At 35.9% G+C, this 15,190-nt stretch overlaps 1 protein-coding gene across 3 annotated transcripts in view; it reads left to right on the forward strand.

Annotated features, from left to right (window-relative positions):
* Positions 1-15,190, forward strand: part of CASP8AP2 (caspase 8 associated protein 2) — a 34,957-nt gene that overhangs the window by 10,933 nt on the left and 8,834 nt on the right. For all 3 annotated transcript variants that reach the window (XM_060616178.3, XM_060616179.3, XM_060616180.3), the window contains exons 3-8: positions 465-547; positions 2,895-2,963; positions 7,153-7,253; positions 7,801-7,875; positions 9,289-9,404; positions 12,869-15,078. In XM_060616178.3, coding sequence (XP_060472161.3) covers positions 493-547; positions 2,895-2,963; positions 7,153-7,253; positions 7,801-7,875; positions 9,289-9,404; positions 12,869-15,078 — 2,626 coding nt within the window. In that variant the 5' untranslated portion in view covers positions 465-492. The remainder of the gene's footprint in view (positions 1-464; positions 548-2,894; positions 2,964-7,152; positions 7,254-7,800; positions 7,876-9,288; positions 9,405-12,868; positions 15,079-15,190) is intronic.

Genomic DNA, 15,190 nt, shown 5'->3' on the forward strand with positions numbered 1-15,190 from the left:
GAGAGAGAGGGAGACACAGAATCTGAAGCAGGATCCAGGCTCCGAGTTGTCAGCACCGAGCCTGATGCAGGGCTTGAACTCGTGAACTGCAAGGTCACGGCCAGGGCCAAAGTAGGACACTTAACCGACTGAGCCACCCAGGTGCCCCTAAAAACGATTTTTTTAAATGTTTTTTATTTTGAGAGAGAAAGAGAGGGAGACACAGTGCAAGCAAGGCAGGGGCAGAGAGAGACGGAGACACAGAATCTGAAGCAGGATCCAGGCTCCGAGTTGTCAGCACCGAGCCTGATGCAGGGCTTGAACTCGTGAACTGCAAGGTCACGGCCTGGGCCAAAGTAGGACAATTAACCGACTGAGCCACCCAGGTGCCCCTAAAAATTGCTTTTTAACTGAAAGCTAGGTTTATTCTCTGAATTGTGAGGTTGATTTTAACAATGGAAAAATCTTTATATTTCATGCTTTAGATGGCGACTGTCAAAAGGAAATAGGATCATGGCAGCAGATGATGACAATGGTGATGGAACAAGTTTATTTGATGTCTTTTCTGGTAAGACCTGTCTTTCTGAACTGTCTTTCTAAGTGTATTTAATTGCAAAATCATTTATTCTCATTGAAAACACTGTCATCAACTCTTTCTTCCCACACATAAATGAATTAACATAGTAAGGTGCCTGGCAAATAGGAAATGTTTAGTAAATGTGAGCTTTCTTATTATTACAGGGCTTTTAAGGCTCTCAAATATAATGAAATTAACAACTTTGTCAATATGAGTGGTAATGATATTTATTTTTCTATCCAAAGAAATATAAAATAGGTATTTGTTACTCTTGAGTAAGTTGAATACATTATGGTCCTTTACTCCCAAATACTTAAGTGTGTATTTCATAAGAAAAACTTGGGTTTTTTAATATAAGAACAGCACAATTATCAAAATTTCAGTAAATTTAACATTGATATAATACTTTTATTTAATCTGCTATTTTTGTTCCTGTTTTACCAGGTAACCCCAACATTTTCTTTATTATTATGATTGGATTTTAATCTATCATTTTAATACTTTGTTTTTCTCATCTTTTTTTTTTCCTTCTGATTTTCTTACCTCCTTTCAAATGTTGAATATATTTTAGAATTTCATTCTAATTTATATATTAGCTTTTTGGGCTACAACACCTCTTTGCATTATTTTTTAGTGGCTGCTTAAGGGATTGGAGTATACCTCTTTAACATTTTGTAGTCTACTTCCTAGTATTGTACTTTTTCACCTAAGATGTAGAATCTTGTATGTATAGTTTTATTTAACCTTCATCCATCCTTTTATGTTAAAGATGTCATAAACCTCATGATACAGAGCTTCAATTTTTACTTTATATCATTCTACGTATCTTTAAAAACTTAAGAGGAATTAAAAGAAATTAAGAAAAATTTGTTATTTATATTTACTCTGTTATTTATCGTTTCTAGTCCTAGTATCCTCTAATGGCTTTTCAGTATCATTTTCCTCCCCATTCTCTCTTTTCCTCTTGGACTGCAGATATACAGTATGTGAGAACTTTTGATATTGCTAAGGTTACTAAGACATTTGTTGTTGTTTATTTGTTTTAAATCTTTTTCTCTCTATTCTTCAGATTGGGTAATTTTTATTGATTTACCTTCAAGTTCACTGGCTTTACTGTTAAGCACCTTCAGTGAAAATTTTTTTTCTTTTTTTTTTTTGCATTAGATATTGCACTTTTCAGTTTTAGGATTTTCATTCTTTGCTTGTTTGTTTTAGTTATTTTTTATTTATTTAATTTAGTAATCTCTACATCCATTGTGGGGCCCAAACTCATGACCCCAAAATCAAGAGTTGCACTCCACCAACTGAGCCTGCCAGGCATCCCTCATTCTTTGTTTTAATGGTTTCTGTTTCTCTGCCAAGATTTCCTATGTAGTAATTTTTGGATTGCATTCTGGATGCTCAATTCTGTTATGTTCTAGAGACACTGGATTATGCTATATTGTTTTTACTTTTAGCAAGTATTTAACTTGGCTGAACTTAAACTTCTGTCTTACCTGTAGTGGATAGCAGCTGAAAACTCTGTTCAGATATTTTAGCTTTAACTGGACATTTTGGAGTTCTCACCTTTACTTATGTAGTTTGGAGGTCACTTGGAGATTTGGGCACAAATTGGGGAATACTCTTTCTGGATTTTCTTTCTTAGTTTCTAGTTGCTGTTATCATTCCCCAATTTTTTTCTTTCATTATTCAAGCTGTTGGGACCAGAGGTTTCCATCTAAGCTTTCACTGCTCATTGTGGCTCCAACTAGGGCTTATCCTTCTACAAAAAATTTTAATAAAGGGGGATAGGGAATGCATACAAGACTGTTTTCTCCTTTCAGGTGTTGTCTCCCATTCAGTTTTTGCCCTCTTTGGATTGTTTTTAGATTTTCAGATTGCCTTTTTTTTCTTATTTAATTGAGGTATAATTATACTTATAACATCCTATTAGTTTCAGGAATACAACATAATGATTCAGTATTTGTATATAATGTGAAATGATCACCACAATGATAGTCTAGTGGCAGAGCATTTGACTACAGATAGCTTTTAATAATTTGCTTAGAGTTTATAGTTGTTATCAGCAGGAGGATTGGTCTGATAGAACCACTCTGCTATTATTGGAATTGGAACCTTCTCACAAGTTTGTTTTTGAAAGTGAGTTTTTAAGTCTAAATCTTATGTAATAGAGTCATAAATCTGTGTATTGAGATCTTTCTATTTATAAGGATGTTTAAAAATTGTAAACAATTGTGTTTTTTGGTATAAGACTAATAAAGTCTCTGTCTTTTCCTGGATTAGAAAAACTTCACTAACTGCATGAAGTCAGTTTTAATTATCTTTGATTTTCCTGCAGCTTCTCCTCTTAAAAATAATGATGAAGGTTCTTTGGACATATATGCTGGGTTGGACAGTGCTGTTTCTGGTATGTAAATTCTAAAATAAAAGTTTCATTTTCTTTGGTCAGTGTATTGGAAGTATTTATTTTGTTGTTGCCAATTCTTGGGAGTAATACATAGTTCCGGAACAATTTGCCCATTCTTTGAAATGGTTATACTTAGGTAATTATTTTTTTGACCAAAGTTTGATCACTAAAACAAATTAGCACTCAGTTTTGCTATTCATCTAGGTCTTAGATTTAATTGGACCTAGAGCAAGTATATTTTGTACATTGAAATGCAGCTGCTGGTGGTGTCTATACATATATTACTACTCATACTGTCATGGCTTACATATTAGAACTTTTGAAAAGGGTAGTTACTATAAATGTTTTCAAATGTATCAGTAAGAGGTGCCTGGGTAACTCAGTTGGTTGGACATCCAGCTTTGGTTCAGGTCATGATCTCGTGGTTTGTGAGTTCGAGCCCTGCACTGTGAGTTCGAGGCCCTGTCAGGCCTCTATGCTGACAGCTCAGAGCCTGGAGCCTGTTTCAGATTCTGATCTCCCTCTCTCTCTCTGCCCTTCCCCCATTTGTGCTTGCTCACTTGCTGGCTCTCTCTCTCTCTCTCTCTCTGTCTCTGTCTCGCTCTCTCAAAAATAAACATTAAACAAACAAACAAACAAATGTATCAGTAAGACTGGTATGGAGAGAGTCTAATGACCTATCCAAATTAGAAACCTTTCCATAATCAAATCTCTCAAAGCTTTGAACAAATATGGTCCTCACATCTGATTTGTTGTCATAAGTATTTTAGGTAAATTGGCTTTCCAACCAATCAGTATAGATTTGGATGAAATGCAGGAGATGCAGAAATATATAGCCCTTTGATTTGCAGGAGACACAACATCAAAAAGCTTGACACATATTTTCTATTTTCCCCACCTTTATTGAGATATAGTTAACACGTAACATTGTGTAAGTTTAAGTATTGATTTGATACACTTATACGTTGCAAAATGATTACCACTTTAGCCTTAGCTAAATTATGTGGCATAATTACCTGCATCAATTATGTGATATAATTAGCCTGCATCAATTACGTGACATAATTACCATCTCTCTTTTGTGGTGAGAACATTTAAGATCTATTCTCTTAGCAACTTTTAAGTATGTAATACACACAGTATGATTAACTATCATCACTCTGCTGTGTTTTAGATCCCTAAACCTTATTTATCTTATAGCTAGAAGTTTATATTCTGGTTTTTTAAAGTTTATTTATTTATTTAGAGAGAGAGAGAGCACAAGCGAGCATGAGCAGGGGAGGGGCAGAGAGAGAGGGAGAGAGAATCCCAAGTAGGCTCTTCCCTGTCAATACTGAGCCTGATGTGGGGCTAGAACTCACAAACCATGAGATCATGACCTGAGCTGAAATCAAGAGTGCTTAACCAACTGAGCCACCCAAGGGCCCCTGGAAGTTCATACTCTTTGATCAATATCTCTTCTGTCACCCCAGCCCCTGGTAACCACTGTTCTAGTCTGTTTCTATGTATTTGGCATTTTTATATTTCACATACAAGTTGATGTCATGTGCTATTTGTCTTTCTCTTTCTGACTTATTTCAATTAGCATAATGCCTGCAAGGTCTGTTCATGTTAGTGCAAATGGCAGGAGGTCCTTCTTTCTCATGGTTGAATAATATCCCATTGTATACATATGCCACATCTCTTTTAACCATCTGTTAATGAACACTTAGGTTGTTTCCATATGTTGGCTATTATGAATAATGCTGCAGTGAACATGGGTGTGCAGATATCTCTTTGAGATCCTGGGTTTTTTTTTTTTAAGTTTTTATTTATTTATTTTGAGAGAGAGAAAGAGAGGAAAAGAGAGAAATTGAGTGGGGAAGGGGCAGAGAGAGGGGGGGACAGAGGATCTGAAGTGGGCTCTGCACTGACAGCAAAAACCCTATACGGGGCTCAAACCCATGAACTGTGAGATCATATTTATGACTCTATTACATATTAGTTTCAGGCATACGACATAATTATTCAGTATTTGTATATAATGTGAAATGATCACCATAGTAATAGTCTAGTGGTAGAGCATTTGATTACAGATAGCTTTCTGTACACTGCAGAGAGCCTGATGCAGGGCTTGAACCCATGAACCACTTCCACTTGAGCCGAAGTTAGGCGCTTTACCAATTGAGCCACCCAGGTGCCCTAAGATCCTCTTTTATATCCTTTGGATTAATACCCAGAGGTGGGATTACTGAATCATATTTCTATTTTTAAGTTTTTGAGGAACCTCCATAGTGTTTTCCATTGTAGCTGCACTGGTTTACATTCCCACTAATCTTGCACAAGTATTCTATTTTCTCCACATCCTTGCCAACACTTGTTATCTCATGGTTGTTTTTTGGTTTTTGTTTTTTTTTAATCGGGGAGGTCTCTGATAACAGCAGTCTTTACTGAACATTTACTTACTAAGTGTGGCAAGTGTTTGGTGCTTTTTATTTTTTACTTACTCATTTATTTTATTGAAGTATAGTTGACATACAGTGTTATATTAGTTTCAAGTGTACAAAATAGTGATTTGACAATTCTGTACCTAATGCAGTGCTCATCATGGTAAGTGTAGTTACTATTTGTCACCATACAAAGTTATTACAATATTATTGATTATATTCCCTATTCTATAGCTTTTATCTCTTTTTGGTGATAGCCATTCTAGCAGGTGTAAGGTGTTATCTCATTGTGATTTTGATTTGCATTTCCCTAACAGTTAGTCAGGTTGAGCACTTTTCCATGTTCCTGTTGGCTATTTGTATGTCTTTGGGAAAATGTCTATTCAGTTTCTCTGCCCATTTTTCTGTCAGATTTTTTTTTTTTTTTTCCTTTGGCTGTTGAGTGGTATGAGTTCTTTATATATTCTGGATATTAACCCTATGTCAGATACTTAATTTGCAAATATTTTCTCCCATTCTGTGGGTTGCCTTTCACTTTGTTGATGGTTTTCTTTCCTATGCTGCAGCTTTGTAATTTGATGTAGTCCTACTTGTTATTTTTGCTATTGTTTCCCTTGTTTTTGGTGTCAAATCCAGAAAATCTTTGCCAAGACTGATGTCTAGGAGCTTACCCCCTTCCTTTTTTTTTTCTCTAAGACTTTTTGGGTCTCACATTTAAATCCCATTTGGAATGCAAGCAGGTGTAGCCACTCTGAAGACAGTATGGAGGTTCCACAAAAAACTAAAAATAGAACTACCTTACGGGCCAGCAATTGCACTACTAGGCATTTATCCACGGGGTACAGGTGTGCTGTTTCAGTGGGACACATGCACCCTCATGTTTAGCAGCACTATCAACAATAGCCAAAGTATGGAAAGAGCCCAAGTGTCCACTGATGGATGAATGGATAAAGAAGATGTGGTATATATATGTACAATGGAGTATTACTTGGCAATCAAAAAGAATTTGCAACTACGTGGGTGGAACTGGAGGGTATTATGCTAAGTGAAATTAGTCAGAGAAAGACATAAATCCTATGACTTCATTCATATGAGGACTTTAAGAAACAAAACAGATGAACCTAAGGGAAGGGAAACAAAAAATATAAAAACAGGGAGGGGGACAAAACAGAAGAGACTCATAAATATGGAGAACAAACTGAGGGTTACTGGAGGGGTTGTGGAGGGGGGGATGGGCTAAATGGGTAAGGGGCACTAAGGAATCTACTCCTGAAATCATTGTTGATGATATATCCTAACTAATTTGGATGTAAATTTTAAAAAATTAAAAAAAAAAACCATTTGGAGTTGATTTTTGTGCATGGAGTAAGATAGGGGTCCAGTTTTCTCAATACCATTTATGGAAAGAGCTTATCTATTCCCCATTGTATATTCTTCACTTGTCTGTCATACATAAATTTACTGTATTTATTTCTGGGTTCTGTATTCTGCTCCATTGATCTGTATATCTGTTTTTATGCCAATAGCATACAGTTTTGATTACTATAGCTTTGTATTAGGATTAGAGATCAGGAAATGTGATGCCTACAGCTTTGGTCTTCTTTTTCAAGACAGCTTTTTTATTTGCAGTCTTGTCATTTCATACGAATTTTAGGATTGTTATTTCTATTTCTGTGAAAAATGACATTGGAATTCTGATAGGGATTGCATTGAATCTCAAAGTACATGTTTTAATTTAAGGGCTTTTTGTATGTTTGTTTTAGACAGTGCTTCCAAATCGTGTGTACCATCCAGAAATTGTTTGGATTTATATGAAGAAATCCTGACTGAAGAAGGAACTGCAAAGGAGGCAACATATAATGATGTATGGGTTGCCAGAATTAAGGACAGAGTTATTTTAACCTTTTGTAACTTCTGAAGTGCAGACATCAGCTTATTATTAAACATTCTGTGTTGAAGAAATAGCTCTTAGTCTAAAAGAATATTTAAGTTTCTGTCTTCAGATCTGCTTTTTAAAATCTTTTCTGAATGCTTGTCTAAATTTAGTTATAATTTTGCTTGATTAAATTTAAGTGAATATATAAAACCTCAACAGGCAGTCAGTATGATAAAACATTTTATCTTTTCATGATTTGTACTAAGTTATAAAATGTCCCAAGACTTAATTCAGATGAATTTCTTTCTACCTTATTTGAATTTTAAGGTCTGGAGATTGAATGTGAAACTTAACAAGATGTGTTTTGGTTGAGACAGTGTTAAAAACTAGTAGTTTTACTAAATATCTGTTAGTAGAAATAGACCTTGTCTATCCTTTGTAGGGGGTTGATTTTCTAAATTTTAAAATATTCCGAAGTGTCATATAAGCTAAGAAAATAATTTAGGATGATGCTTAATCTTTTTATATCTTACAGTTGCAAGTAGAATATGGTAAATGTCAGCTGCAAATGAAAGAGCTGATGAAAAAGTTTAAGGAAATACAGACACAGGTAGGATTATTATGAGTATTTTTGCCTCTCTGTTTTCTTTTACTGCTCCAGTCATTGAAGGGAAGTTTTATTGAGGCCCTAGGGCCTTTTGTGTTATTTTAAAATCAAAATGTAATAATTTTTTTTTGTTAGAAATTAAAATGCTTAAGTGTTGGCGGTTTATAAGGAAATTCTTCTTTTTAGTGTTAAATGATATAGCAAGTATGCAGAAACATGCATTATTTTCTGTGTCACTGAAAATGATATTGGAAAACTGATTTGTTAAATGGCACCGGCATAAAAATCTGTTACACTAGTTAACAAATAATAGAACATTAATGGAGATGATACCAGGTATTTTTTTTGTTTTTGTTTTTGTTTTTAATTTATTTTGAGAGAGAGAACACAAGTTGGGAGGGGCAGAGAGAGAGGGAGGGAGAGAGAGGGAGAATTCTAAGCAGGCCCTGTTCTATCAGCGTGGAGCCCAATATGGGGTTTGAACCCATGAACTGTGAGATCATGGCATGAGCTGAAATCAAGAGTTGGACACTTTAAGTGACTGAGCCACCCAGGAGCCCCGATACCGGGTGTTTTAAAAGGGAATGGTTTGAGGAGCAAAGATTTAGAATGGCTGTTGGGGGAAGGTGGTGATACCTTCATACTTTCGCAAGAGTGACTTTTTTGGTGAGCGTGCTGCAGAATACAGGAATGTCATGTCTTGTTTTGATTTTTATTTATTTATTTATTTTTTTTGGTAAAGTTGTTTCTCTTCGTTTCCCTTTCCCCCCAAATAACTAGCCAATCCTAAATTCATTCTTTGTTCATTTGAGAATTAGTACATTGTTGTAAGTTAAACGTGAGTTGTTAAGTATAATAAAGCCTTATCATTTTTATCTTCAGTTTTCAAGGTAATAACCCAGGCAGAACTTTTTTCTTGTTATTGTCTTTTCATTTTGAACCTGGCTTTTTTTTTTTTTTTTTAATGTTTATTTATTTTGAGAGAGAGAGCATGTGCACGCAGGTGTGTATGGGAGGGGCAGAGAGAGAGGGGGAGAGAGAATCCCAAGCAGGTTCCATGCTCAGTGCAGTGTCTTATCTCATGACTACGAGATCACAACCTGAGCCAATATCAAGACTTGGGTGCTTAACTGACAGCCACCCAGGTGCCCCTTGATCCATGTTTTAAGTAGTTTCACTTGAAATGGCCTTTGTTTGGTGTCTGTTATCTTTGAATCTCAGCTGTATAATGAACATAATAGTACTTCTTTCTCGTAGGACTTTTTTTGGAATCACACAAGATAAAAAACGTGATGCCTGGCTTGCAGTTAGAGCTTTCAGTAAACATTAGCTGTGTTATATAAGTAAAAGTTTAATAATCCTGTAGACCTATACTTTATTTATATATATACTTTAAATATATTTTATGATGTTTAGAATTTCAGCTTAAAAAATGAAAACCAGTCTCTTAAGAAGAATATTTCAGCACTTATCAAAACTGCTAGAGTGGAAATAAATCGCAAGGATGAAGAAATAAATAATCTTCACCAAAGGTATAATTGAGGGGTGTGGATCTGTTTATGAATTACATGGCTGTTGATATGTGGAATATTTTAAACTTTTGAGTGGAAAGATGAAAATCATGCATTTTATTAAGTCTTTAAGGTTTTACTATGACTAATATTCTCTCTCTTTTTAAAATTTTGGTTGGAGGCAGTATTTTCCAGAGAATTTCATGTTTCCTTCCCTTGCATAGTCAAACCTCCAAAGCAGTTATCTAAACTTGCTGTCTTCATTTTATGTTTCTACTCACTCTTGACCCCCTTTCACTCTGACTTCTGCCTCCATTGGTACACCCAAATAGCTGTCATTTTGCTCAACGGTGACTGCCTCTAAGTCTATCAAATAGTTTTGATTTCTCATTTTAACCACCCTCACACATTATATGACATAATTGACCTTTTCTTGAAAATAGTCTCTTGATTTGGCTTTCATGGTTCTTAATTTTCTTCCTAACTTGAGGTTTATTCTTCTGTACTTGACTAGGTTGGAATTCTTAAAACTCAGACCTATGTCTTTTCCTTTCTCTGTCAGTATATTCATTTGAAGTAATCTCACTCCTACTACATCAGTTCCATTTATATAGAAATAACTACTTCACATCTATACAGAATTTTCAAAATTACCTCATTCAAAATGGAATTTATGATCAAACCTCTTCAGTTGTTTCTTACTCAGTGGGTTCTCCATCATTTATTCAGCTGGTGTAAACCAGAGACCTAGGGGTAGACTGGCCATTTAATTTATTGCCCACACCAGGACCCTTTTGAGAGTAGAAGGGCATGCTATTAATAATTGCACTGAGATTACTTGGCAAACTGGGACACATAGTCACCATGCCTAGAAGCTGTCATTGACCCTTACCTCTCTAATCGTCCCTCAGACCTAATTCATTACCATGTTCTGCTGATTTTTATGTCTTTATAATCTCTCAAATTATTCATTTCTCTCCGATTTTACCATCATTGTTACCTATCAACTCTCATCTGGCAGTAGCCTTTGTGCTGGTATTTCTGCATCCATTCTTGCTCTTTTCCACCTCTGGTTCATCTCTTCTCAGTATAAAAGCCCCACACAGGACACTTTTTAAACCACACTGAACATCTCACTATCATAGAATTACTCCATCCTACCCTCTTTCTTAATTAAAATACATCAATGGATTCTCATTGTTCTTAGGATAAAAGATCATAAATCTGAACGTGGCCCACAAGACTCTTCCCAATATGGTTCTAAACTACTTTTCAGGCCTTGCCTTTAGTGTTTACCTTTGCCCTAGGCATCATAGCTCTGGAATTTCTGCATTCTTTTGGTTCCTTGGATGTACCATGAGCTCTGCCTTTGCCACCTGTTGCCCATCCTCCACTTGCTAAAAACCAACCTATCCTCAGGTCTTTTTCACAGGGGTATTAGTCTGTTATTCCTCTTACACTTAGAATTTTTAAAGTCATTAATGGGGTTACTTCTTTAGTATCTTTCTCTTTCTAATCTCCCTGTTATCTCTGTTAAGAGCTCTGTGGGTTAGAATTATCTTTTAGTATCTATCTTTTCACTAAACTGTAAGCTTCATGGGAGCAGTGACCATGTCTGTGTATCTTCACCATTTTATCAAGCACTTAGCTCAGAGTTTGGCGCATGGCAGATGGTCAATAAATGATTGACAGGTGAATGAAGGTAATTTTATATGTAGACTGTGTGATACTGTAAAGCACTTCAGGCCTTTTGGAAATGAAGATGGCTGTGTGTTTACTAAACTAAATCGCACCAGTGCAGCTAGTATGATTGCTTCCTGAAATGTTGGGGAAATTTTATACATATTTAAATCTGTTAGGGGATAGTTGTGATGTTTTAACAGGGTGGAGAGAGAAACTGGGTGAATAAATGATGAGACTTATGTCATTAGATTAATTCATGTGGTTATACCTTATCTAATAAACATTCTGCCAGTTATTTTCACTTTTTAATTGTGACCTGTATCTGGTATTCTACTGGTGTTTATCATTTGGCTGAAACCTCACGTTTAATAGAAAACATATACATAATGTAAGGTGAAAATTTAAGAGTATAAATTCTGGAAAGTGTGTAAGGTAAAGGTTTGTTTTAAATAAAGCTTTTTTTTTTTTTAAAGTTTATTTATTTAACTAATCTGTACACCCAATGTGGGGCTCAAACTCATGACCCCAAGATCAAGAGTCACATTCTCTTCCAACTGAGCGAGCCAGGCTCCCCCTAAAACTTTTGATAGTATTTTATCTATCTAGCGTGCACATGCTGGGGAGGGGCAGAAAGAGAGGGAGAGAGAAAATCCTAAGCAGGCTCTGTGCTGTCAGTGCAGAGCCCGTTGTGGGGCTCGATCCCACAAACCGTGAGATCATGATCTGAGCTGATATAAAGAGCTAGATGTTTGACTGGGCCACTGAGGCACCCCCAAATTTCCCTTTTTTATAGGGATACTAGTTATAGTGGATTAGGGCTCACTCTAGTGACCTCTCTTTAACTTGATTCCCCTCTGTAAAGACCCTCTCCTCAAAGTCACATTGTAAGATACTGGGAGTTAGGACTTGAACACATGAATTTTGGGGAGAACATAACTTAACCCATTATAAGATCCATATAAGATCTATATATTGTTTTAGATTGTATATTTCCCATATCCTCTTTTGTTTAATTAAAATCTCCCCTTATTCTCCTGAGTCTTTTAAATTTTGTTGTTCTCTGTACATTTAGTACTGATTAGGATTAGATTTATGGAGATTTAGAGAAGTTATGGAAGTTCAGGAAGATGGACTGAGAACTAAAATGAGCTATTTGCCTATTATTGTTAGGAAATCTGCCAGTTTTCTGAAACACTAATATAAAACCCTAAGACTTAGACTCTTTTTGGTTAAATAATAAATACACGCCATTTCCCTAAGAAAGAATCACAACTCTATATTTCTCTTTATTTTTGCATAGTATGTGGCACTTTAAGATGGCTATTGATGCTTTGGTTTACTGTGGGATTGTATGTGAAACAGAAAACCAGGGTAGAGAGCTATGTAGAACTCTATGATTGTGTTGTCTGGCAACATTTTACTTTTCCTTCTGTTTCAGTTGCACTAGAGTGAATGAGGGCAAGAAAATAATGTTATTTGTTCTAAAAGAAATGAATCTGTGGTTAGTTTGGCAGTTATCCACCTGTGGTGAGGGAAGTCTGGAAGACCTTGGTAAGGCCTGATAGAACAGAGAGGTCCTCTAGTCTTTGTTGAACAAAGCAAATGAAAGGGAGTTCCTTGTTTTGAAAACAGGCCCATTTAGCTGGAAGCTGGTAAGCATCACTCACATCTTTATATGAAGTAAAACAGTTTTGCCAGTGTGGGGACCCCTGAATTTTAAAATGTTTTGCATGTGATTAAAATCTGGATTATTAAAAAGCAATTAACTTTGTTTTTTGTTGTGAATTTCTATCTCTCAACAGACTGTCTGAGTTCTCACATTTTCGAAATAATCACAAAACTCTAAGGACACCAGATATAGTTAAAACAAAAGATCTTAAATCCAGATCTCCCCATTTGGATGATTGTGCAAAGACTGATCTCAGAGTGAAAAGTGATGTTTCTAAAGATGTACATCATAGCACTTCACTGCCAAATCCCGAAAAGGAAGGAAAATCACATTGTGAAAAAAAGAGCACTTTGTATTTGTCTCCATTTACTGAAAAACACTGCAACAATGGCATTTGGTCACGTTCCCATTATCAGGTTGGTGAGAGTATCTCAAATGAGGATAATAGAAGAGGGAGAAAAGATATTAGACATAGCCAATATAGCAGAGGAACGGATAGAATACGGAAAGACTTAAATTCTAGTTGTGGTGATAGTGAATCAAGGAACACAGAGGCTAGTCAAAGGCTACAAGGACGTCCTGAGAAATATGGTAAAGGTGAACCAAAGGCTGAAAGTAAAAATTCAAAGTTTAAAAGTAATACAGATATGGATTATAAAAATGAACGCATTAACTCTTGGGAAAAAGAGACCTTTAGAGAAAGGTCATATACTCGAGTAGAATCTCAAAGTGACAAAAAACTAGAAAGACAAAGTGAAAGATCACAAACTATAAATAGAAAAGAACTTAAGTCTCAAGACAAAGAAGAAAGAAAAGTTGATCAGAAACCTAAATCCGTAGTAAAAGACCAGGATCATTGGAGAAGATCTGAACGACCATCACTTACTCATTCCAAGAATGAAATAAAATCTCATAATTCAAGTAAATACCATCTAGAAGAGAGAAGAGGAAGGGAAGATTGTAAAAGAGATAGGGGTGTAAGTAATCATAGTTTTCAAGAAGGAAGATGTCCATCCTTTTTTTCATCCAGCAGAACTCATAAACACACTGACTCCAAAGAATTTGATGCTGTGCACCAGTGGGAAAATACACCTTTAAGAGCAGAACGGCATAGGACTGAAGATAAGAGGAAAAGAGAACGAGAAAGCAAAGAAGAAAATAGGCATATAAGAAATGAAAAAAGAACACCTACAGAACATTTGCAGAAGACTAGCAAAGAAACTAAGAAAACCACTACGAATTTAAAGAGACAGAATGAGCCCAAAAGTGATAAAGGTGAAGTCTCTAACAATGAGGTTTCTGAAGGAGCGGATAATAAAGAGCCTGCAATTAAAGCTGACAGTGGTCCAAATGAAACAAAAAACAAAGACTTAAAGTTGAGTTTTATGGAAAAATTGAACTTAACCCTTTCTCCTGCCAAAAAGCAGCCTGTTTCTCAGGATAACCACCCGAAAATAGCCAATATCCCCAAATCCAGTGGCATATGTGATTTGGAGTGCTTGGTTCAGGCGACAACAGTGACATGTGTTTCCTCTGTCAGTGAACATACCGCAGAGGAAACCAAATCAAAGTTATTGGAACCAAAGGATGCTCTTGCAGTTGCATCTGAACCCAGGACCAGTAATCCAGAAAGGAAAATGGAAGGAGAGAGTGTGTTGGTTAAATCTGTTGAGAATACTATGGGTTGTGATGTGCCCATTTGTGGTACAGAGACTCCCTTCTCAGCACCTGTGGAAATGGAACAAACAGAATCCTTGTTTCCATCATCAACAGAAATGGAACAAACCATTAATGGTGCCAGGGAAGCAGTTCCTGTGGTAATGGACATATTACAAACAAATGTTTCTCAAAACTTTGGCTTGGAATTGGATACTAAAAGAAATGTTGATTTAAATTCTTGTAGTGTTTCTGAAGGTATGGAGATGAAGGAGCCTTCTGCAACAAAAGTAGCTGAATCCAGTGACAGCATTTTGCAGCCTTCAGTTGAAGAAACTGAAATTTTGCCAGTAGCCCTTTCAGAAGATGGTAACCCCAAATTTGAGCCTTCTCTTGTAGATACACCATTGGATGAAAGTAAGTCTTGTCATTTGGAGCCTTGCTCACCTAAAGAGACACAAGAATCTTCACTTCAGCAGTCTGCGATAGTGGACAACAGAATGGAAATCGGTGAAACAAACTCAGTATATAATGATGATGAGAATTCAGTTTTGAGCATTGACCTCAATCACCTGAGGCCTATTCCAGAAGCCATCAGTCCTCTGAATAGTCCAGTGAGACCTGTAGCAAAAGTTCTTAGACTGGAAAGCCCATCTCAAGTTTCATTATGTAATAACAGTCATAAAGGTAATAGTTTATATTATGTTCTATAACTTTTTGTGAGACTGTAAAATATATAAGAAGAACTAGTGCTTTTTCTTTTTTGATAACATAGTTAACATATTGTTCAGACCCCTGT

The sequence above is a fragment of the Panthera onca genome, chromosome B2 (genome assembly GCF_046562875.1).
Source record: "Panthera onca isolate mPanOnc1 chromosome B2, mPanOnc1 haplotype 2, whole genome shotgun sequence".
In the NCBI taxonomy this organism is placed as follows: Eukaryota; Metazoa; Chordata; class Mammalia; order Carnivora; family Felidae; genus Panthera; species Panthera onca.